At 41.0% G+C, this 23,794-nt stretch overlaps 1 protein-coding gene across 2 annotated transcripts in view; it reads right to left on the bottom strand.

Moving 5' to 3' along the window:
• Window positions 1-3,634: 3,634 nt before the first annotated feature.
• vav3a (vav guanine nucleotide exchange factor 3a) overlaps window positions 3,635-23,794 on the bottom strand; it is a 103,216-nt gene continuing 83,056 nt past the window's right edge. Inside the window, exons 21-28 of one of the 2 annotated variants that reach the window (XM_085172236.1) lie at window positions 23,551-23,616; window positions 22,888-22,922; window positions 22,657-22,773; window positions 20,264-20,351; window positions 19,749-19,878; window positions 13,600-13,680; window positions 12,262-12,413; window positions 3,635-10,568 (exon numbers count right to left, since the gene is read on the bottom strand). In XM_085172236.1, coding sequence (XP_085028362.1) covers window positions 10,524-10,568; window positions 12,262-12,413; window positions 13,600-13,680; window positions 19,749-19,878; window positions 20,264-20,351; window positions 22,657-22,773; window positions 22,888-22,922; window positions 23,551-23,616 — 714 coding nt within the window. In that variant the 3' untranslated portion in view covers window positions 3,635-10,523. The remainder of the gene's footprint in view (window positions 10,569-12,261; window positions 12,414-13,599; window positions 13,681-19,748; window positions 19,879-20,263; window positions 20,352-22,656; window positions 22,774-22,887; window positions 22,923-23,550; window positions 23,617-23,794) is intronic. The other variant, XM_085172237.1, reaches the window with a different exon arrangement.

The following is a 23,794-nucleotide window of genomic DNA, read 5'->3' as shown; positions in this document are numbered from 1 at the left end:
GATTAAAAGAGTTAAACGTGTCAGCTAATGAGCACAGTGTGACCCAGCACGTAGTTAAGCAGTTTTCCACTAATAACACTAATATTCACAATTGTAACGTGCGCCTTAACCTTGAATATTTTTTTCAGGGTCCAATTTATCTGAAAATTCACAGACTCCAAATTATTCATCCAAGTCTTCATTAAAGGTTATGTCTATAATTGTGCTTCTTAAGTATGATAAAAATATATTCAAGCAACATGATTCACTTTTTTCATTTAATAAATATAACTCATGCAGGTTTTATGTTCGCTCAGCCTTCTTTGCTTTTATTTGCATGTATGTGGCCATGAGGTTGCCTGTTAATGTACAAATATCACAGTGCAAAAATACAAGAGAAAGTCCGCCAAAAAAGCTTGCATTAGTAGAAGTGGTAATATACAGAAGGTTTGATTTGTGTATATTATTTTCGATGGAAATACTTCAGTTCCAGTGCAGCAGTATGATTGAGGATCATGTAGGAACTTACAACATTTAACACTTTTTCAACATAGCTGTGACTTATGTTGCTAAATTAGGCAGACTGCTAAGCAGACTGTGTACAAAGGATGGGCAAAGCTAGTGTGATGTCACGCGTCGCTCTGTGAACTCCTGTGTTGAAGACTTAAGTTTTGCCAGCGTCATGTTGTTTTTTTGGAGCCAAAAAACAGGTGGAGTGCTAAGTTATCAGCTAGTGCTAGCAAGCGTCAATAGATATGTGCATCCAGACTGTATGAGTGCATCACACAGATAGTAATAGCTCCTAAATATGATGTTACATGAGCTTTCATGGCTGCTTCCAACCTTTAGTGAGTGCAAGGCTACAGTAGTATGATGGTGAAATTTGGCTAATGGGGGAAAAAAGGGATTTTTCCTAATTATACCTAAGTTTACAGTTACCCATGAACACCAGGCTGCTCTATATGAGGTGCCGTAAGGGACATTATTACTGAAACGCTCTCACACACACTACTGAAACGCTCTCACACACACTACTGAAACGCTCTCACACACACAACTGAAATTTTAGCTCTCACACACACTACTGAAACGCTCTCACACACACAACTGAAATGCTCTCACACACACAACTGAAACGCTCTCACACACACTACTGAAACGCTCTCACACACACTACTGAAACGCTCTCACACACACTACTGAAACGCTCTCACACACACAACTGAAACGCTCTCACACACACTACTGAAACGCTCTCACACACACTACTGAAACGCTCTCACACACACTACTGAAACGCTCTCACACACACTACTGAAACGCTCTCACACACACTACTGAAACGCTCTCACACACACTACTGAAACGCTCTCACACACACTACTGAAACGCTCTCACACACACTACTGAAACGCTCTCACACACACTACTGAAACGCTCTCACACACACTACTGAAATTTTAGCTCTCACACACACTACTGAAACGCTCTCACACACACAACTGAAATGCTCTCACACACACAACTGAAACGCTCTCACACACACTACTGAAACGCTCTCACACACACAACTGAAACGCATTTCCGCTGAACAGGAAGTTGTTTCCTGACAAGGAAACTGATGGAAAAAGTGGTATATTTCAAAACACTACAAGGATGTCTACTCAGCAACCTGCTAGTACAGCAGTTCCCAACCTTTTTTGTGCCACGTAAACAATATAAAAAAAAAAAAAAGATAAATACCATGAAAACCATAAATTTTAAACTCAAGCCTCAACTCTTGCGACCCGGTACCAAACGACTCACAGACCGGTACTGGTCCAGGACCTGGGGGTTGGGGACGGCTGTGCTTGCAGCCTAAGTGAAGCAGCCGCATTACTTAACAATATTTTAGCTTCCTTGAATCAAGGAATGGATTCAAGGTGCAACAGGGAATTCGGCAATTATGTCCTGTTTCCCCTAAGCTTTTTATATTGGCAACTCAGTTGTTAACACTATTAATCAAAAATTCTAACGACATACAAGGAATATCAATTTTTAATAAAGACTTCAAAATAAGTCAATTCACAGATGATACATCTATGTTTTTGAAAGATAAATACATGGTAGAGAAAACTAAAGCTTCTCGTTTATCTCTCAGTATCAAAAAATGTGAACTTCTCCCGATTCATACAAGCTCTGACTCCTCAATAGCTTTGGTTAGAGTTGAATCTAAAGTTAAATATATAGGGCTGATAATATCTAAAAAACCCAATTAGCAGAAAAGACACCAATATTTCTAACTGTATCATCGAGATGAAGAAATCACTTAGCCACTGGTTAAGCAGAGACCTCGCTTTTTTTGGCAGAAAAATCCTATCTAAAGCTGAAGGCATCTCCAAATTGATTTATCCTTGTCACTCTCTATATATCTCCTCTAAAAGCATTAATAAGGCTAACAGTTATTTTCGAATTTTTGTGGAGGAATAAAACCCATTACATAGAAAGATATCAGCTTGTGAAGGAATACAATAAAGGTGGTATCAAAACTCCAGAATTAGAATTTATGGATGGCACCCTTAGAATTAAATGGTTAAAATCTTGTCTGTCACAGCCTGACTCTACTTAGCTCCACATCCTATGATCCTTGTTTAATAAAATAGTATACAGGATTAGACTTTATTTTGAAATGTGATTTTGCGGTAAATAAAATCCCCATAAAGATATCAAACTTTCCAAAACAGACTGTGCATTTTTGGGAAAATGAGATTTACCCACAACTTCTCCCCATAGTTCAACCTTATGGAATAATAGGGTAATAACACTTAATCAAAAATCAATTTTCAAGAGTGACTGGTTTGAACAAAAAGATTATATTCATAACAGATTTGTTGGATGATAACGGTGTAATTCTAAGTTACCCAGACTTTTCAGAAAAATATTGTCTAAACTGTTCTCAAAGAGAATATAACAAATTTTGTGAACTGGTCCCACTGCCTCTGCTTCATTTGATTAAAATTTTTATGATATACAATAATTTCTCATCAGTGCTCCCAAATTTATTGCTAGGGCAATGTCAGCTGTTTGATAAAAATGCAATAAGAAATTTGTTAGTAGTTTCTTCAAAGACAAAAATATTTCATAGTTACAACAGAATGGTTACATTGCATGGTTCTAATTTAGTTATTTCATATACACTGGATAAAGCATACTAAAAATTTATGAAATAGCCTATTCTACCTAAAGTTAAAGAAACACACTTTAAAAAAAATTAATCCTGTGGCAGAATTTCTAAAAAAAAGAGATTTGGCTTTGAGGTGGATCAGTGTTCTTTTTGTACTGATGAAAATGAAACCCTAGAACATCTTTTTTTTTTCTATGCCCTATCACACAATGTATTTGGTGCAACTTAAAAAATTGGATTTTCCTAAATATTAATGATGTGCCACTATTTGAATTACATCATAATTTTTTTTATATGGATCATCTGTCTCAGACATTATTAACATCATCATACGTTTGAGTAAATATCATATCCATTGTGTTAAATGGAGGAACGCTAAGCCTTCTCTCCCTGGTTTTATTGATGATTTTAAGATATTTTTTTCTTTTCTAAAAAAGACAAAAAGCACATATGCCAAAAAAAACAAAAAAAAAACAGGATAATGCCCGTCTCCTGCTATTCTAAATTTTGACTTATGCTGAGGCTAATATATTTTTAAGTAATGCAGCTGTCTCACTAAGACTAAGCTGTCTAACTTATCGTTCCATGATTCGATTCAATTCGATTCGATTGAATTCAATTCAATTTGATTCTGGGAAATTTTGACAGTCAGCAATATTATAATTCAGATCAGTACATTTACATATTTTTGTATCTAAAAAAAGGAAGCTGACACAAGCAAGACTTTATCAAAGGTGTAAGCGTCACAGTAGATGCCTTTGTGTAAAAGTAGCTGAAGATAAAACACAGAAAAACATGAAGGTGATTTTTCCTGGCCTGGGATTTTATAAAAAATATTCTGCAGTACATCAAAAACGAAAGAAAACCATTAATCAACATATGAACATTACCTCTGACGTTCCAGCGGTTTTATTAGACACACGGCTAAGCGTTTTGCATTTTGCATAATTTTTAAATGTTTAAATTTGTTCAGTATTGAACGGCAGAAATAAGATTTTCTTTTCGGAAGTATGTAAAACGAAAAAAAAACAGCGGCCGACAGCGCTGTAAACAACAGTAGACTTGTGCATAACAAGCAAGCGAATAATGCAGAAAACAGATTTTTAGACGGGAAACAGTTCTTGAAGTACAGAGAGAGAGAGAAAGAGAGAGAGAGAGCTGTGCATGATGTGTGATTTTATCGTGGTGGAAGCAAAACAGTAAACGTCAGAGGGAATTCATGACGATGTTTATGTGAAGCGCAGTTTGGATCTTCTTTTGCTGCTGGTTCAGTCAATATTGTTTGGAGAGAGATCAAACTAACAGCTTTAGAATCTGCGCAAAAACGGCGTGAAAACAAAGCGCGGACCGCCGACAGATCAGAATCAGCCAGCTGTTGGCTTTCAGCCCCGACCGTGTCCGTGCTGTCGGGTGAGAAAGGCGACATCCCATTGATTCTGATCCGCGGGTCCGCGCTGTGTGTTTACGTCTTTGTGCAGAATCCGTGTTCCTGCTCTCATTTACTGTTTTAGCTGTTTGGTGGTTGTTGAAATTTTGTGCGGTTTCACCTGAGATTCTGGCATTTCGGGCAAAATTAATTTATATTAAAAAATCGATTCAGGATTTTAATGAATCAATTTTACGTTATCCAAGCCAGAATCGATTTTAATTGATAAATCGATTATAAAAACCCACCCCTAACTAGCAGGTTGCTGAGTAGACATCTGTGTAGTGGTTTGTTTGAAATCTACCACTTTTTCCTTCAGTTTCTTTGTCAAGAATTAACTTCCTGTTCAACTGAAATGCCTTCCTGTTCAACTGAAACGCCTTCCTGTTCAACTGAAATGCCTTCCTGTTCAACTGAAATGCCTTGGTTTTTCAGTAGTGTGCGTGAGAGCGTTTCAGTTGTGTGTGTGAGAGCGTTTCAGTAGTGTGTGTGAGAGCTAAAATTTCAGTAGTGTGTGTGAGAGCGTTTCAGTAGTGTGTGTGAGAGCTAAAATTTCAGTAGTGTGTGTGAGAGCGTTTCAGTAGTGTGTGTGAGAGCTAAAATTTCAGTAGTGTGTGTGAGAGCGTTTCAGTAGTGTGTGTGAGAGCTAAAATTTCAGTAGTGTGTGTGAGAGCGTTTCAGTAGTGTGTGTGAGAGCGTTTTAGTAGTGTGTGTGAGAGCTAAAATTTCAGTAGTGTGTGTGAGAGCGTTTCAGTAGTGTGTGTGAGAGCGTTTCAGTAATAATGTCCCTTACGGCACCTCATAGCTCTACTCCTATCTAACATCACCTGTTACTGTAGGCAGTACTACCGTCACTACACTGTCCAGTCTTCTAATACTACTTAAACACAAATTACCATAATTTGTTTTTCAAGATTTTTCAAAATGCATCAGCAGATGATTTTAGCAATGCTTCATGTACAGACCCACCATCTGATTACAAAAATTCCAACGTGGATTAGTATGATACATGTAGCTTTAGATTTCCATTTTTATCAAAAGTCACTTGCGATTCAGTCCCTACTTTTAAAAATAACCTTTAACCTTCCTCTTGTGTTAGCTTTCTGTTATCATCTCTTATGTTAACGGGTCAGTTTTGACCTGTGAATTAAAACAGCTATAAAATACACTAAAAACAATAAGTTATCATCCAATTTGTTTCTCATCTCTTGGTTACCTTGTTAGGCTTCCTTATCCATGAAATGTTGGTTTTAATACTTTTGGTGTGGGCCTCTGGGTCTTTTTTTGTCACTATACCCCTCGATTTCAATTAAAAAAAATTGTAAAATTAACCTCAAGAGAATCATATTAATAAATAAAAGGTTTTTGTGTTACCTGACTATTACTGAAACAATAATAACCTCTCCTGCCATTTTTCACGTCTTTCATCTCTGAACTTGTCACATATGCACTTTTTCCCCACTCTAAAAAATACACACCGCACGACATTTGTAGCTAGCAGACGGACTGCGATCAAAGCTGCACAGAAACACCTAATGTTTGTAATGTTTGGTTGCACTTGTTAGACTGCATTTTAAATGACCGACCACTTCAAAACAAGTTATAATTTTCATACTCACTCCCAGTCTGTAGAGCTAACTATATCCTGAAGTACTGTAAACACAAATTTACTGACGTCAATATACATAAATTTAGCTAACCTAGGCTAAGCTAAGCTAAGCTAAAATAGTGTTTATCAGGCCTACAGTTGGAAAAATGCACAAAATAAAAAGCATGATCAAGAGGTAGCAGCATAGACATCCACCTGTCATACAAAGAAACCACGCCTCACATAATGCATACTTTAAGGCTTAATTCAAATTAAATATATAGTGACATATATAAAAAATTCAACCCCTATAAAGCTGTCATGGTGTAAATATGCAATAGATATAAAATATATTTTTAATCAGACTTTAAACATCTTTATTTGTGCTGTAAGAATGTGCATTTTAACAGTGGGGATTAATTGGATTTGACTCACTTTTGCAGTCAGCCTCATGTGGACATTTGAGTAACTGACATTTTTGGCATTTGTGTTGTTTCAGCTCCAGGGCTTGACACTCAAACTACAATCTCTCTAAATATAGAAAAATCTATTAAAAAAGACATGAAATACAAGTGCATCAGAAGAAGCTGTGTACTGTATATCTTTATTATGTGCTATGTACATCATTTACAGTATAATACAGCAACAATATAGGGTTATGCTACACACTCAGGATTGCACAGTTTTAGAGTTAGGCCACAGCGGTTGGGTACCGTGGTTATGAGACATAACAGTAAGTACAGCATACATCTTTGGCTCCATTGAAATAACAAAAGCATGAACACAGACAATGCAAACTTTAGTCCACAGGAAGTACTGACTAAAAAAAAAACAGAAGGAAAGAAAAAAATCCATGTTTTCTTCATATTTGAGTTGTGTTTCAGGTTAATACAACAACACAGCCCTGAATTCAGTCAAAATGATTTTCCCACGTGGGATGTGCCTGCGCATACGGAAATAATCTGTGCATACACCAAGGGGATCACAATAGCGAGAGTAAATTCTAATTCATTCTCTAACTGGCATCATTTCTCCCAGCCTATTAATTTGCGGTAAAATTAAACTAGTCCTCATTTTGCTGGGCTTGTTTTCCGATTGAGGCTGCCTCTCTGCCTCCTCGCCTGGTAATACAGAATCTCCGATTCTCCTCCCACCAACACAGCGGCGGTCACGGCCTACAGAGCGTCGGGTTGAGGGACGGAATACAGAGAGAAACAGAGGAGACGAAGATTGGATGAAAGATAGATGGGGAAAGAGAGCAGTAAAGAGCGAGTGGGAGAGAGAGGAGGGGAGTGACACGGTGAGATAGAGCAAGAGAGAGGGGAGCCGACAGAGAGATGGATGCAGCAGGGTCGCTGAGGTGAGGAGATGGTGTAATGATTAGATCACAGATACCCTTGAGCCTTCCTCCCGTCCCTCCTGCCCACAAAAAAAAAGAAAAGAAAAAATCTGGAGGCACACTTGGAGGAGAGGAAAGCCTGCAGCTGTAAATGGCCCCGCTGTCAGAGTTCATCTGGGTGGAGGAGGGAGAGCAGGAGTGGATTACCAGAGTCTGCGATTAGAGGAGCCCACTCCAGCTCTCCAGTTCTCCCCAGACGGGAGAGAGGTGTGCTCCTTCTGCAGCACAACTCTCTCTCACTCTCCGATTTCTTAAAGATGTTACAAATCTCATGTTTGACTGTTCGGAGACAGCAGTCGCGCTGGAAAGCAGGAGGTCCTGAAGGCTCTTACTTGACGAGAAGTTTCTCGAACATCAGAAATGATCAATACACGTCAAAAAAAATAAAAAATAAAAGTCATGGTGGTATCTGCCCAAGGAGCAGTTTAAACAACCCTCCTTTTGTACTGATACTTTGGGCTTGTCTTTCAGAGCTTCCTCTGTTTCTCACGCTCGCAGCAGCACGTCTGAGCCTGCTGCCAGCTGTTTCCTTTAATATCTTCACCTCCTAATCAGATGATGTCATGCCCAAACTTTTGCAGAGTGAGAAGTGGCTGCTAGGCTGTGTTTAAAATGCTTCCATCTAGTGGTCACTTAATGACACTGTTGATGAGCAGAGGACAGTGTGTTGGGTAGGCAGGGAGACGGCACAAACATATGACAACGCGATCCTTCGGTCTAGTTCTTTAAGAAAACGTCTGCATATAAAACACATTTCTACTACATATCATAAAAGGCGTGGAGAGACGGCGCTGACAAGGAGTTATTAATGACTTTCAACTATAATGGCTCCATTAAGCGTATATAAATGCCTTGCTTCATAATAAATCGTTACTTAAATTCAGGAAATATGATCCTCAGTGGCATCACCGCAGTGCAGACGTGACAGTGGAAGGGCTAGCTCTGACTGGAAGGATTGCCCTGCGGGCTGATTCTCGAGTTAGCTGAAGAGCGATGGTTTCTTTCATCTCGTCAAATCAATACAAACTCTGAAAACTCAACGTCTACAAGAGAATTTCACCATAGTTTCCACTTAAGCTGCTTAAGTAAGGAAAAGTAAGGAAAAATGAAGAAATGCAGACAAACAACAACTTACTAGACATTAAAGGACTAGTTCAAAGTAGTGTTTTGACCATCCTTACATAATACATGCGATGTGGACTGCTCTATGACAGGGCGATTGTGAGATAAAGACATCACCAACCATCGATTAAATAAAAGTTTCAGTATGTACACATTGAAAAATAGAAAAAAGACATGATTTGAGGTTACAGCCAACAAATATTTCATTGCTAAACAAAGCTACACAAAGCCAGCTACTGAGGAGTCCTCCATGTCCAGCCTCCGTGCATGAGCACTATGTTGGATCTGTGTCCTCTGGCACCTTTCTCCTTTCTGCCGTTGATGTTAACATTAAAAGCCTGCACAGCTTGCGTCCCTGTGAAGGTTTTTATTCCTTCAAATGTGGGAAAATCCGCTTTTACTTTTACTAAGGAGGCATTGTGCACAACCGGGGTGAGGGCGGTGGGGGAAGGCAGATATAAGCGTGACAGAAAGGTTTCTAAAAGATGACGTTAGTCCTTCTAGACTACTTAAAATATATATTTTTAATATATTTTTCTAATCCATTTCTGTGAGACAGGTGTCGGTGGTAGTAAAGCCTCTCCTGGTCGACCAGTGCAGCCTCTGTAACGTAATCAGCCGTGTTTATCAAACCTGCACACGATGAAACTGGAACAACAGCCCAAAACATGCTAAGAAACGATGAGACGATAAACTGGGGAAGAACAAGGCTGGGGCTGTGTATGTGCTTTTCTTTTCTGCCGTTCAGCGCTAAGGTAGCAGTTGGCTTCCAGGTAGCGTGGTTTGTCCCCTCCCACTTCCACCGCCACCACCACCCCCGACGAGCCGCTAATGCCTCCAATAAGATAAACCCTTGGCGGATGGGCTCTTGTTGACAGAGCTGCCACCGATAAGAGCGTGGGGATCGCTAACGGCCAAGACAACTAAAAAACATGAGAGGCTGGTCTGGAGATAAAGAATGTAGGAGGTGGAAGGAAAATAGGAACAACAGCAATCAATTGCTGGCACTGTGCAGCGATGCTATCCGACACCATCCCTCTCTTACATCTCCTGGAAGAGTGCGTGTGCAAGTGTGCGGCGATAATAGTCTGAAGGGAGAGGAGAGGTGGGTGGCGCGCGCGTGTGTGTGTGTATGAATCTAGGTCATCAAGTCATCAATATCCACCTGCATTAGTGGAAAAAAACAGGCAGGCAAGGTCAAAACTGACTGAAATCCCTTCAGACATGAGGATGAAAGCAGAAAAAAAGAAAAACTGAAGAGTCTCCCAACTCTCAGATGACTCTATTCCCACACGGAGCGATAAGGGAGGGGGGTGTAGATGGATGAATGGATGAGCGGATGAATGGAAGAGCGGCGTTTAAGTATCTGATGCTGACAGTTCAGGCAACGGCCGACTTGGCAAGCGGAAACAGGTGGGAGTTGTGGCGCTGCGGCTGGCTAGGGCAGGGAGGAAGGAAGTGGAGGATGAATTATGGATGGACGGATGAAGTGAGGGGGAGAGGTGGAGGGGGTTGGGGGGGGTGTCTGGCGAAGACCTGTGCCCCGCTGACAGGCAAGCTGCTAGTCGGTGGAGTCGCTTAGCCACACAGAGTCAAGCAGAAATGACTGTGCATCTCTGCATCTGCAGCGTGCTATAGCCCTTTCCTCTCCCAAAGGCTTCCGGGATGGTTTTAGGCAACAGGGCACCGTGGAGGTGAGCGAAGCCGTCTGCTTCACTCTGAAAAGTAACGCGCGAGCAGACGGGGGTGCAAAAGCTCACTCAGTCACTGTCATGAGATCGGTTTGCTTACTCCACCGCTGCCCTTCTTCTTTTACCTTCCTCTTTTTTCCCTCACGCGGGCCCTTTCACTCCTCGCACTCTTCAACGTATGTGGATGGAAACCAGCCCACCTGAGGGGGGAAAAGGGACTGAGATTAGTAACCAGACAGGGGTCGAATGTCGCCATCAGTCATCATTTTCTCAGTCCGCTTTAGCTGTTGCTACTTCAGACACTTTGCAGATGTAACCAGGACTCAGAAAAGAGCTGTTGCTGCTGCTTTGATGCCTTTCTACTGCCCTGTCCAGCTCTCCTCATTTAAAGCCCACCTCCTGGTATCTCCTCCATGCTGATGAGTGTGTGCTGGAAAGCACAGCAAACATTTTTAACAAAAGCACATATGGATGCGCCATCTTGGAGGAGCTGGACTACCAGTACAACCTGAATGGTTTGCAAGCACCATCAAACGCCGTCAGCAGTTACGAATCTAACAAAAAGCAAAACTAGGGAAAAACAGTCAGAAGGGATAAGGACAAAGCCACGGTTTGTCGTCACCACTTCCAAAACGATTCCCTTTTTTGGGGCGTTTCCTCTCCAGTGCAGCTGTGTTCACTTGGCCTTGTGTTATACTGAGCTGATCAAGTGTTTCTGTCACGGTCATCCTCGTCTTTAAACGCCACAGGTCTGGGTCTGTGTTTACATCCTCCTGTTTTAGTGCTATTGTGATGGTTTCCTTCAGTTTTGTGAAACTGAGTCAACACCTATGACATGTCATAAAACCACACATAATCAACTGATCATTTTACATATCTGTCTACAGTAGGTCAGTGGCAAAGGGAACAAATAACGGGGTAACTGACTTTAAAGAAACTTTATAGCATATTTATCTGCATTACGCTCAGAAAAAATGTTTAAATCAGCACATACCAGACGAGATGCATGCAGATACTGATTGGCCAATAGCAACTTGGTAAAATTAACAAAAACTGTTGTATTGCTTTAATGATGTGATATTATTGTTCTGATATATTAGAATTTTAAATAGAAAAGAGCCAACAAAAGTAATACCAACTGTTTTTACTGGCTGTTTGCCCTAAAGAGACACTAGCAGCACTTCACAGACTCTTCTCCCCCTCCTTAGTTTTTTTAAGTGGCATCAGTGCACACGTCAGGCTTAGTAAAAGTGAAAAGCTCCATTTACCGCAGCTGTTCACTTCACACTCGCAGCACAAACACATTATTTACACACAAGCACGCACTCAGCCCGCCGCTCGCCGCCGAGCTAAACTCCAGCCACGAGTGGGAGTCGACGCACAGATTTCCTGCCTTTTCGCTCAGAATTTAACACCTGATTAGAGAGCGCTCCCGGCATTGGGAAAACGTATGCATTTAAGTGATATAAGAGCAGCAAATGAATCCTTCCAACAGGATATGTGGAAACATAAATACTGCACACAACTGACTAATGAAAAAATAGACTGAGTCTGAACAGCCCCTTCCAGGTACCCACAGACAAAAATATCTGCCAAATTTTTCTTCTGCAAAACGCCCGCTTTTACTGCTACCCAAAATTGGATTTAAGAATTTAGCAGCTAGAATCATTTCAGAGTGAAGACTGCTAATACAAACTTCTGTGCCTTGATTAAACAATACTGACAGATACGTACTTTATATCAAGGTTGATTGTTTTTAAAGGAGAATAATGGCATGCTGCCCACCAACATGGGGATTTTGGGGGATTTTTAGAAAAAGATGATATCCTGGAAGGCAAAACCAAGCCCCCCCTCCCACAATTTGCCATTGAGCACCTTAAGGTTTCCACTCACCCTGCCGTTGACCTCGCCCCTCCACCAGCCATTAGCTCCCGACTTGGTGTAGATCTTAACCACGTCTCCCTCCTGCAGAGAGAGCTCCCGGGTGTCGCGTGAGCTGAAGTCGTACCGCGCTATTGCCACACCGATCACTTTGGGGGTGAACACTGCAGGGAGAGAAAAGAAAATGACAGGGATGCAAAAGAGGACAAAAAAGAGAGAATGTGCTCATCCACGGTTTATGCTGACGACGAGTTCAAACACATCGGTTGCAACATGTAGACGCTCATACGGACAGAGAGGTGGAGAAGCCTGGAGTTACACACGTCTAACTTTGACACCTACAGGTTTCTTTTTGGTCACCGATTTTATTTGTCTTCCTTTCACACAAAGATAGAAAGGACCTTCACCGCCCCTCCCCCACAGCGTCAATACAATTCCAGCGTCTCTGATCCTTTCATCTAAAGTATTCAAGAAAATAAAACCACAGAGCAAATATAATGACGGAAAAGTTTTAATTACGCAGCCAAATTCAGCCAGCTGTTCTTCATAAAACTAGCTAGAATCTACTATGAACAAAAGGAACTATTTTATGTAAAAAACTGCCAATTTTGTACATAAAGCTGGAATTTCAGCCAGGTAATTTAACCTCTGGCGACTTTGTACAAACTCACTACTCTGAGTGTAAGAGCTTTAGAGCCATAGCTTTAGCTTTAGCAGGGTTCTGACAGCAGTCTGTGTTAGACTACATGTCTCCTGTTGAGCAGACAGCGGCGTGAGAGACACATGTGGAGCAGGCTAGCTAGCTCCATCCTACCCCTGCCGGCTCTCTTCCCTTTCAGGCGCTGACCGGTGGTCCGACTGGGCAAAGCTGACATGTGGAAATGGAATGTCAAACCTCTACAAGCTGGCCGTAGGGATAGAATATCTAATATAGAGGAGCTCTGTGTATTTGGACACTTCCACCTTTACTTTGACAGACAGACCTGGACAAGCACACACAAAACCCAGCCACATACCAACTGTGGAAAACATCTCACACACTCTACTCTTTTTCTTAAAGGTGCACCTCACACACACACAAGCAGGCACATGCAAAAATGTGGACACACATCGTACAAACGTGCAATTTGTACAGAATGGCATGTATGTGCGCAAAACTACATAAGAGGTGAGACGGTTCAATGAGAAGCTACATGAAAGATGGAACAGGCCCAGATCTTCATGCAGTGACGCAAACGGACAGCCAGCATTCCCGAGCAGCCATCAACAGGCGAGGTGAAGAGAGAAAGAGACCCAGTGTTAAAGTGACAGGCAAAGACAGGGAGAGAGAGAGAGAACCAATACCTGTACCTGACCAGAAGGGAGCAGAGGAAGGAGGTACAAAGCTGTAGCCGGCAGGAGTTAGAAGAGAGAGGCCGCAGAGCAATGGGGCTATGGCAGGGCGGAGGCAGTGCAGGCCAGGCAGGGGGGGTGGAGAGATGCAAGACGGGGAAGAGGAGGGCAGGAATGGGTAGGGATGGAAGAAGAGAGAAGCAAAGGAGAAGGAAAAAAAAGCATGTTTTGTAAAAATATTTTGATCTTACTTTTCAGAGGTATTTAAAAAAAAAAAAAACACAGTCGCTGTTTGATGAAAAATAAATGATGACAGGCACAGGGGGAGAGCCAGTGAGACTTATCTACACAGCCACTGGAAGCAGCTCTTTCACTGATGTTCGGTGGTTAATTAATTTGTGCCCCTGAAAGTATTTACTGTGTTTTTGGAACTACAATTATAATTCTAATCTTTTTTTCTCCCAAACTCAAATATGAGATCAAACCATAACATTTATCAAAACTTGCAGCAATCTGTCGATGACTAAAGGTGAGAATTTTGAATTCTAAAAGCCTCTCACGTTCAAAAATCTTCTACAGTCACTTGATATGGAATAGAAAACACAGTAACAAGCTATCAAACGGCCGTTATGAATGTGCAAAAGTGAGAAGAGGGTCTTTATCTAATTGCCATCGCTGAATTAAAGGAAACACTGAAGGTCCTAAAAATGTGCACTGCTCCTAAAATGTTGTTGAGACACTAAGCGATGACATATCTTGTTCCACTTTGCTAAAAGGACTTCTGCCTCGCTAATGAGGGATGACATCTTCGCTTTATTGCATTTAATTGAGAAGAACATGCAGTCTACTCACAATTACAGCGCGAAGGGGGATTTTTGCACAGTTGGAGACGCAGCTGTAATATTCCCCCCGACTTGCAGATGCTCAAAAAACACAGTAATGTACCCCGTTTCTTTATTTCACATTCCACTATTACAGGATTTTTCGAGGGTGCTCTAATTGCTTTTGTGCGGGCTATTTCTGAACCTGAAAATGTCGCAGATTCTTCTTCTTTACAAAGACTAACTGTGCCTTTATCTCGGCGTACAGCTTGAAAAACAACCCACCAGAGAACCACTGCATTTGTATTTCCGTCTGTCTTCCAGTCTGTCTCCTATTGGCAGAGGAGGCAGCTACAGAAACTGATCCTGTTCCAGTAACGTCTGAGAGTTGGCAGTGTCACTGCCTTGCTGTGGGAAATAGAACCTCTAACCCTGACAGTATTAGCACCTTGGTGTTCATGGGTTATTTTGGAACGTAACTAAAGAAGCAGAGAAAGTTTGGCATGAGAACAGTCAGGGTAAAATGCTAACACTGAAAAGGGTTCTTTTTTGCTCAGTTGTGTTGCTAAAGTACAGAAACAGACCGCAGAGAATAAATGTAGTCGACTTAAACAGATGCCAGCGATTATTTCAGTCCAGAAAAGTTAAACTGTGGTGAACAAAACAACCAAAAAAGAAAGGATCATGGAAAACGTATTACACATACATATAGTATGCAGAGTGCAGTGTTGCAATTCAACAACATCCAGAACAACCAAAATGATCAAACATGAATCCTGAAATGACACAAACCTCACCTAAATGGAGCCGTTTCACACTCTTATGAGCGGGGTGGCTCTAGCTCAGGGTTTAGAGCAGGTCTACTGATCGGAAGGTTGGTGGTTCAATTCCTGGCTGCCTTTTCTGCATGCCAAATATCCTTGGGTAAGAGAACAACCACCCCAAGTTGCTCTCTGATGCATCCAGAAAGCACTTCTGCACTGAAGCTCTCTATGCACTGTTCTTGAGCTAATCTGAAGGCCTCATGAAGTTTGGAGGTCTGCAGAACGTTGGTGACGTCTGTCCACTACGCACCTCAGCATCCACTCACCCTGCTCGGTGATGTCACATGGCCTACCGCTTTCACGGCTGAGTTGTTATAATACCGCTAACAGCTGATTGTGGAATATTTAGTAGTGATGAAATATTATGACTGGCCATCCTGGAATTCTCTGAGCTCCTGAGAGAGACCCACTCTTTCACAAATGTTTGTAGAAGCAGTCTGCATGCCTGACTTTATACATCTGTGTCCATGGAGGTCCATGAATTCAGGGATTTGGTTGGGGGAGTGAATGCTTTTGGCAATATAGTGTATGTCATACAGTAGGTAATTATGACCAATGCACAGTTCATTATTTCCGAGAACAGAACGAGCACTTTAAATTCAAGTCTTCTGCTCATTTTTCAAATCCGCTGCCGTTCTTTTAAAAGCGTGCCCCCAGTCTACCCCTCATTCGGGTTTCTAAAGCCACCTCTGCACAGGAGCCTACATTTCAGCCAGTGGGAATAGAAAATCTAATCCCCGCAATGACTGATAAATGCCCAAACTTTATGAAAAATGTGCCGCTCCCAACAATACTGCTGGCAAGTTAACTGGCCTGGGTTATTGATATGCTGTAAGAGGAGCAGGGCTCTAGTGGTTTTTAAAATGAATACTAATCAGCGCACTGAGAGACAGCTCAGCAACCCCTAATGGTGTCTAGGTACGAGCAATATGAAGAGGGATCGCGCTCCACTTCAAACAGCCACCGAAACACCAGCTGCATCTTACATGCTTCATTTTTGCACAATCTGATTTGTGGACCACACCGGAATGCACAATGTGAGCCGGGTGAATAATAGAGGGGAGGAAGACCGACAGCGCACTCTCACACACACACATACACGCTGCGGCTTCCCACAAAATGAGGATGAGAGTTAGAAACCTGCACAACACGGATACATTTCAGTTAACTAAACGCCAGTATTTCTTCCTTTGTAACGACGGGCAAAAAAGGAAATATCAATCAATCAGTTTCTCTAACTATGAAGCAGTCGACAAAAACAAAGCACAAACGTTAATTGGGAGATTTCCAGCAGTGCTTTGGGAAAGTAGAAATCAAAACACGAGTCGTTTAAAAGCGAAAGCGAGAAAAATGAAGTCTGCACACCGGGAGCAGGCTGCCTACAAGACAGAGGGGCACACCACAACAACCCTCCAAAACAAATTTGGATTGGAGCTGTCTCAACTTGTGTCTTGATGCTGAGTTTGAACAACAGGCCCCGCTTTAGAACAACCAAACAGCTCAGTACAATCTGTTCACATTTCTGCCGCTTGAAACGTGATCGTCTGCAAGCCAGGGACTTCTCCAAAGCACGCAGCGGCATGCAGGCATCAAATGAAATCATCATTTTACCACTGACTGTGATCACTTGGTTGATTTTCCATTTAGCAGTCAATGGGCAGTGGTGCTTTGCCTGGCGTGCTGAGCTTAATATTTATGTTTCTTCTTGCGTGGAGTAAACATTTATGGTTTTTAAGGCAAGGATCGCTCTCTACTTCAGTTTGAAGATTGCAATCAGTTAACTGAGTGGATTTAAACCCCCGATAATGAATTTTTCCCATTTCTAGTCAAAGATAAAGAGATTTATGCATGCCAGCTTTTCCCACAACGAAAGCTTGTTTGTTTTTGTTTGTCTTTGTCTAAAAACACATTTCTTCACAGTTACAAACCCCACGCCTGCTTGAAGTTTCTTCCTGTTTAAAGGGAGTTTTTCCTTACCGCTGTTGCCAAGTGCTTGCTCATAGGGGGCCATATGATGGGGTTTCTTTCTAATGTTGTGGACCTTTACCTTACAATATAAATGCGCCGTTGCTGTGAATTGGCTCGATATAAATAAAACTGAGTCGAACCGAATTGTTAAATTACAAAGAAGAAACCGTGTTATCGGAAACTGCATTCTCCTTTATTCATTCATTATAAATTAAAGCAGCGGCTGCATACATAAATAATCTTAATCATCATTGTGTTCTTGTACAGCCCCAAACCTATCAGAAGTGTTGCTGTCAACAGCTGCTTAGTCTTGAGATGTCACACGTTTTTTCATTATGACACGGGTAGAAAAAGAAATCCTGCTGCTTAAATCGTCACCCTAGACGCATTCACGAGTTGTCTTCGGTGACGATGCTTAAAGGTTTGTGAAATATCCCACGTTCGATACAATTACTCCCATGTGAAATGCTATCTTATTATCAGCATTTTTTAAAAATCCTTTTTACTCTTAAAATAACGAATAGATTAGGGTAAAAATTAAAAATTAAAATTAATTAATAAAAATAGAAGTCCTAATATTATATCATATTATATAACGCACGTTATATGTTCAAATTGTTTAAAAAAATATACAGAATCAGCTACAGAAGTCCTTCGTGGACTAAAATTAGCATCTATACTGACACTGTTTTAACTTCTGCAACATTTTATGTCTTGATGACCTCATAGTACCACTTTGCTCTCAGACTACAGGCTTAACTTGTAGTTTGTAGAGTTTCCAGAGTTCTTAAAGTAAAGGTAGAGGCAGAGACTTCAGCTTCCTAGTTTGGATTCAGGAGACAGACACTCTCTACTTTTATGATTAGACTTAAAAGTTTCCTTTTTGATAAAGCTTATAGTTAAGGCTGGCTCAGGTGACCCTCTCTTAGTTATGATGCTCAGACTGCTGAAGGACTTCCTTTGATAAACTGAGTCTCTCCTTTCCACTCGCCTCTTTTCACTCCCCTAGTGTTTATTCATCACCGCAGCATGTGATTAAAATTTTCTCCTGTAGTTTTTGTTTTGTCCTGTTTCCCTGTGCTCTCCTTTTTCTCTCATCTTTCCCCTCTGATGGCTGCCCATCATGCCCCTCCATGAGCCTTGTTCTGCTGCGCGTTTCTTCCTGCTAAAAGGGAGTTTTTCCTTCCCGTCATTGCCAAGTGCTTTCTTATATTGAGGTTATATTTGAGTCTTTACCTACACCTGTGATTTGGTGCTATATAATCAAAACTGAATTGTACTGAATTTAAATTGTGAAACATACATTTTTTTCTTAAATAGATCATCCAAAATAACACAGATTTAAAAAGTGACGAGAAATAGATTCCATTTAAGCTTAAGTGAGATTAATAGTGCAAACTTGTTTAGAGTTCTAACTGGTTTCCCCTCTTTTCCCCTGGCATTCAAATTGATTTGATCTTCAGCAATCGGCCAGAGACTGTTATCAAATCTAATGACATGCTTAGTAGACTCGCCAACCACCGTTTGACAGCCGAGTCAAAAACAATTAAAGTCAGGAGACTGGGCTGTTTATAACAGTTGTTAAAAAGCCATCCAGTTCTTTCAGGGCTTAAAAGATCCTCCTGTGTGAATTGAAGCAGTGTGTAACAGAGCTGTGAAGGATGACAGATGAGAAAATAGAAGAGAAAACAAGAGCAGAGATGGCGGGAAATCGGCAGAAACAGCAATAGCAGCGTGTTGCCGGATGAAACAAAAAACTTAACAATCAAAAGAATGACTGGCTTCAGTGTGAGTCCACTGATGCTGGTGAGCTGACGGCATGTACTGCTGTCAGATGTCTCAGACTTAAAAAGTCATGGCTGCACAGGAAATTACTTAATTGCTAACTATTTTGGTTAACCAACTGTTAAAGTCTGCTCTGACGCAAAAACTAGGCAACCATTGCTTCTGGGTGGCTGCGGCTCAGGTGGTGAAGCAGATCAGCTAATGATCGGAAGGTTGGTGGTTTGATCCTTGGCTTCCCCAGTCTGCATGCCAAATATCCTTGGGCAAGATACCGACCCCGAGTTGCCCTCCGATGCGTTTATCGGAATATGAATGTGTGTGAATGTAGCTTAGGTTGCACTTGAGTTTAGAAGTGCTTGTATGAGTGGGTGTGAATGGGTGAATGAGGCATGTTGTATAGAGTGCTTTGAGTACTCCGAGAGAGTAGAAAAGCGCTATATAAGAATCAGTCTATTTACCATTCATTGGCATATTTGCTCTGTTTAGTATGATGATTGCTGTTGTCCCTCAAATGCAAGGAAATTAAAGATCCCTAGACAATCTGCTAACGTAAACACTGAGAGCCACTAGGCTCCGATTGAGAGTGAGTCTCCACTGGACAAACAAAAGCAAACAACCATCATATTTTTACTTTAGCTCCTCTCTGACTGCGATGGCCTTTAACATGAAGGATGTATTGGGGTCCAGTCGCACTGCTTTCATTTGAAAAAAATGTGGTGTTTTAGTTTATTGCATTATTTCCATTCTAGGTCATTCTCGGTATACTCACTGTTGCCACCGGATCGGTTGAAGCGGTGCATAGCAGCGTTCTCCGTTTCTCGGTAAGGAAACTGCAGCGTGGTGTCTAGACTCCTAAAGCCTTCTCTCAGGGAGTGATGTTTGTAGTACTCAATCAGCTCCTGAACACATTCAAACACACATCCAAGTATTTTGAAATCATATCAACACATTTATGTCCTTAAGAGGATTCTTATTTTCCCCCAGTTATAGCAAATAAAGGTTGACTTTAACCTTTAAAATTTGGTTTTGCAACCAGCATCTTAATATTATATTGAAAACCTCAGTAACTGGCACATAAATGGTAAACCTTTCCAATATGCTCTGGACTCTATAAGGCTGAAGCCCTCGGGTCAGTATAAACATGGCTCTAATCATAGCTATTTTTGTGCACATTGCTGAAATAAAATTCAGGTTTTTGACACTTCATTAAGTGAACAGGATTATTTATTTATGAACTGCAGTGGTGGAAGTTTAAAAAAAAATAAAAGACTGAAAAATACTCACTACTATGCTCCTGAACTTTTTGTTCTCTGCAATGTAGAAGGAGCCCTCCTTGGTCAGGATCTTTATGTGCTTCACATCGTTGTTGTACCTGTGGGCCATTGAATAAGTTATGAGTGTAATTTCCCTCTCTGATCACCGCCATCGATCGGTGGCCGGCACCTAGCCCCCGTGGAGAGCCGGGCCGTCGCAGTAATGCATAGGATCCCAAAGGTTTGTGACATGTGAATGATGGGTGGTCAGGAGCGAGTGTGCGCATGTGTGTAACTGAAAGCTGCATGTTTGCATTAACAGGGTGGCTGATAGGGGTCTAAGGCTGCAGGAATAAAAAAAAAAAACATTTTTAGAGGTGCTTTGACAACAATATCAGGGATTTTTTACTCCATTTAACATTTTTGTGCATAATTCCATGAAATCAGATGACGGTTGTTTCAGGTTATGCGATTCTTTCAGTATTTTTAGAATTGTCTTTTTTAGTGAAAACACAGATGAAACAGCAAAACTTGAGAACTTAAAGAGTGACTTTATTCTATAAACTGATGAAACCGTAGAGAGCGCAAATCCAAATAATAATTAATTAATTATTATTACTATTATTATTATTAATTAATTAATTAATTAATTAATAATTAACCTGCTGTATCATCTTTTATTAAAGCTACGCTAACACCAAAGACTTGAAGTTGTGTAGTAACTATTTATGGTGGATTTACTGTATTTAGCGCACTTACTGAAGTGTGACACAGCACTGGTACACATCCTATGCTAGCCTGCGCTAAGCTAGGCTAACGTGCTCAGCTTTAGCTACATATGTAGCGCGCAGGCGTCAACAATATTGGGCTTTTCATCTTAGTCTCAGCAACATAACAATTCAATGTCTTTGTCAAACCATGAAAATTCAATTGAAATCCAATGAAATCAAACAGTGACACACTAGAGCTAAACATTTTCAATCGTACTAGCTGTTAGTGTTAAAAAAATAACCTTGTAACAGTTTGAAAATGCGCTCAGAAATTTTAGAATCAGAAACGGGAAACTTTATTAATCCCTGAGGAAATTATGTGGTTATGGATTTTAAGATTTTAGTTACATTAACTGTGTGTTATTTCTGGAGAATATAAGAGGGTACAATGCTACAGCCTAATTCAAACGTAACTGAGGCCTCATGGCGATTTGGACAAAATCATCAAAAACAATCCTGTGCCAGCTCTGCTATGACAAACAGGAAATGCAGCAGAGGGCATTTTCATTTGAGAGTAATAATTTCCAGTGGTCATTGCCACATAGCCACACATGTCTCTTTATACCCTGCGTCTCTCCATGGGGAGGTTTTAATGACCTTGAACAGTCTTATTCATTTTCTGTGCTACTCAGAGCTCAGTGTCTGTGTGCATACATGCAATTAAGACTTCAGCGTAAAAGGAACATGAAAGCGCTCCTTTCTTTGAGGGGAAAAAAACTCAAATTAAGTCCAAAGGAGTGTCCACTGCTTGCTGAGAAGCATGCTTACTCCTTGTTAAGGAAAGCATTCCAGCTCAGAGGCTCCACAGGAGGACATGACGGGACTCTTTTCACAGCACAGAGATACGTTACAGAGATGAGTACGGTCACCAGCACCCTAAGGCTTTGTTAATTCCTCATTACCAAGATTAAAATGGCTGTATGCATCTAATTATAAACCACTGAGGCTGTTTTGTGGGTTTTAGGTCAAACCATAATGAATACTATTACATGTGCCTTAAGCCAGAAGCTGCTCCATGATAGGCATCTGGTTTGGTAAATCTCACACATATCACTGTGGTTAACCACAGACTCAACCTCAGAGGAAAAGCCCATCATCCTTACAAAGGACTATAAATCGATCTGTCAACTTATGGAGCAAAGCTGGGAGTTCAATTGGTCAATACTGTGGTTTGGCTTAAGGCATCATCAGAGGAATCTAACAACAGTGGAGCAAGAAACACTGCCATGTAAAACAGAGTCAATAAAATCTATATACTACAAAGCTCCCCACTCAAAAATTGCAGAAAAATATGAAGGAATTATTTGTTTTTTACTTTCATGGATACTTTTTTTAGAAGCTGCTTTCATAAGCGATAACATTTAATACAAAGATGTAAAATTCAAGCAATTAATCAAGTTTTCGGCACTACAGTCAAATAATGTTTTATACCCAGCTGACTTTACATACTCTGATTACACGTAATTTGTTGCACAAGCTCAACATTAAAATGTATTAAAATTAATGGAAATAAAATTAATTTCCACAATGATTCGTAAAGCTTTGATCTGATATTTGATATTTGAGGGCCAAGAATCAAGTCTTGACTGTCCTCTGTCACAAATCTGCATCTGAGGTAGCAACTTTTATTAGTGGCACAAAGTAGCAGACTTACTTAATGCTGATGGCGTACTCTGTGTACTCTCTGCTGCGATGGCGCACCAGGTAGGTGCTGTTGACTCTGTTGATAAGCTCCGCCTCTGCCTGCAGCCTCTCCATAGGGCCTGCAAACCTACAGCACAGCAGCCAAACAGGTCCAGTTGTAAAAAAGACTAAAACTCCGACTACATGTGGACAAAAGAAGGTGAAAACAGAACAAAGTGGGAGGGCTGTTTGGTGAACCTACCAAGGTTGAGAGGAATAATCGACGGGCTTCGGGACCTGAAAAAAAAAAACACCAAACACGAACACGTGTTTTTGTTATTCTCACGATGCTGACACTTATCAGACACAACGCAGACAAACCCCTCCAATAAAATCTTGGTGCCTGTTTAAAAGCGAGTGCATCGCTCCTCTATAAAACCCAAGCTTTTCCACTGTGCAACCTCAATAACACAGCTTAATGCACTTCTTATCTGTACAACAGTGAGATAAGGTGATAAGTTTGTTATTTACTGGAGGCCTCATGTTCCTAAGGCAGCTGGGACAGACTCTGATTTTCATTTCATCAAACAGAACATGACAGTCCAGCAAAACAATTCATAGTTCCCTCATGTCGATGAATGGAATTTTTTCTTCCTTCCTTCTCCGGATTAGTCTGAACAACATGAAGCATTGCTTGTTCCTTAAAAGATCATTTTGTACTTTGCTTAAATTAAGTGGTGAACTGCTCGTGTCTCATAAAACAACCCGGACTCCTCGTGCTTTAAATATAGAAGCTTGTGGGTTGTTTTTCTACTTTTGCCAGGTAAAATAAGCGTAATTCCCAATTATCTCCACACGCCTGGTGACTAAATGTAGCCAAATGTGAGTTAGAACTACAAGAGGACTGTAAGGAAATGCTACTTACGCAGGGGCAAGGCTTCACAGCATCGCTTGGAAAGAAGCCAACCTCTTTGGTTGACAGGATTTTGCCCTGAAACCACACAGAGATAATTGCGTTACATACATCTGGCTGACTGCATCTCTATAATTCAGGAACAATTAGCCTTGCAACGCAGCGGTGCAAATTTACACCAGCAGTTATCTATTGTTTAAATAATTCCTGGCATGAGGAATAAAACAGGATGACTTCCTTATACCTCCCATGGCGA

This window comes from Neolamprologus multifasciatus, chromosome 9 (assembly GCF_963576455.1).
Source record: "Neolamprologus multifasciatus chromosome 9, fNeoMul1.2, whole genome shotgun sequence".
NCBI lineage: Eukaryota > Metazoa > Chordata > Actinopteri > Cichliformes > Cichlidae > Neolamprologus > Neolamprologus multifasciatus.
The sequence above is the reverse complement of the archived record's forward strand: the minus strand, read 5'-3'. Positions and strand labels throughout refer to the sequence as shown.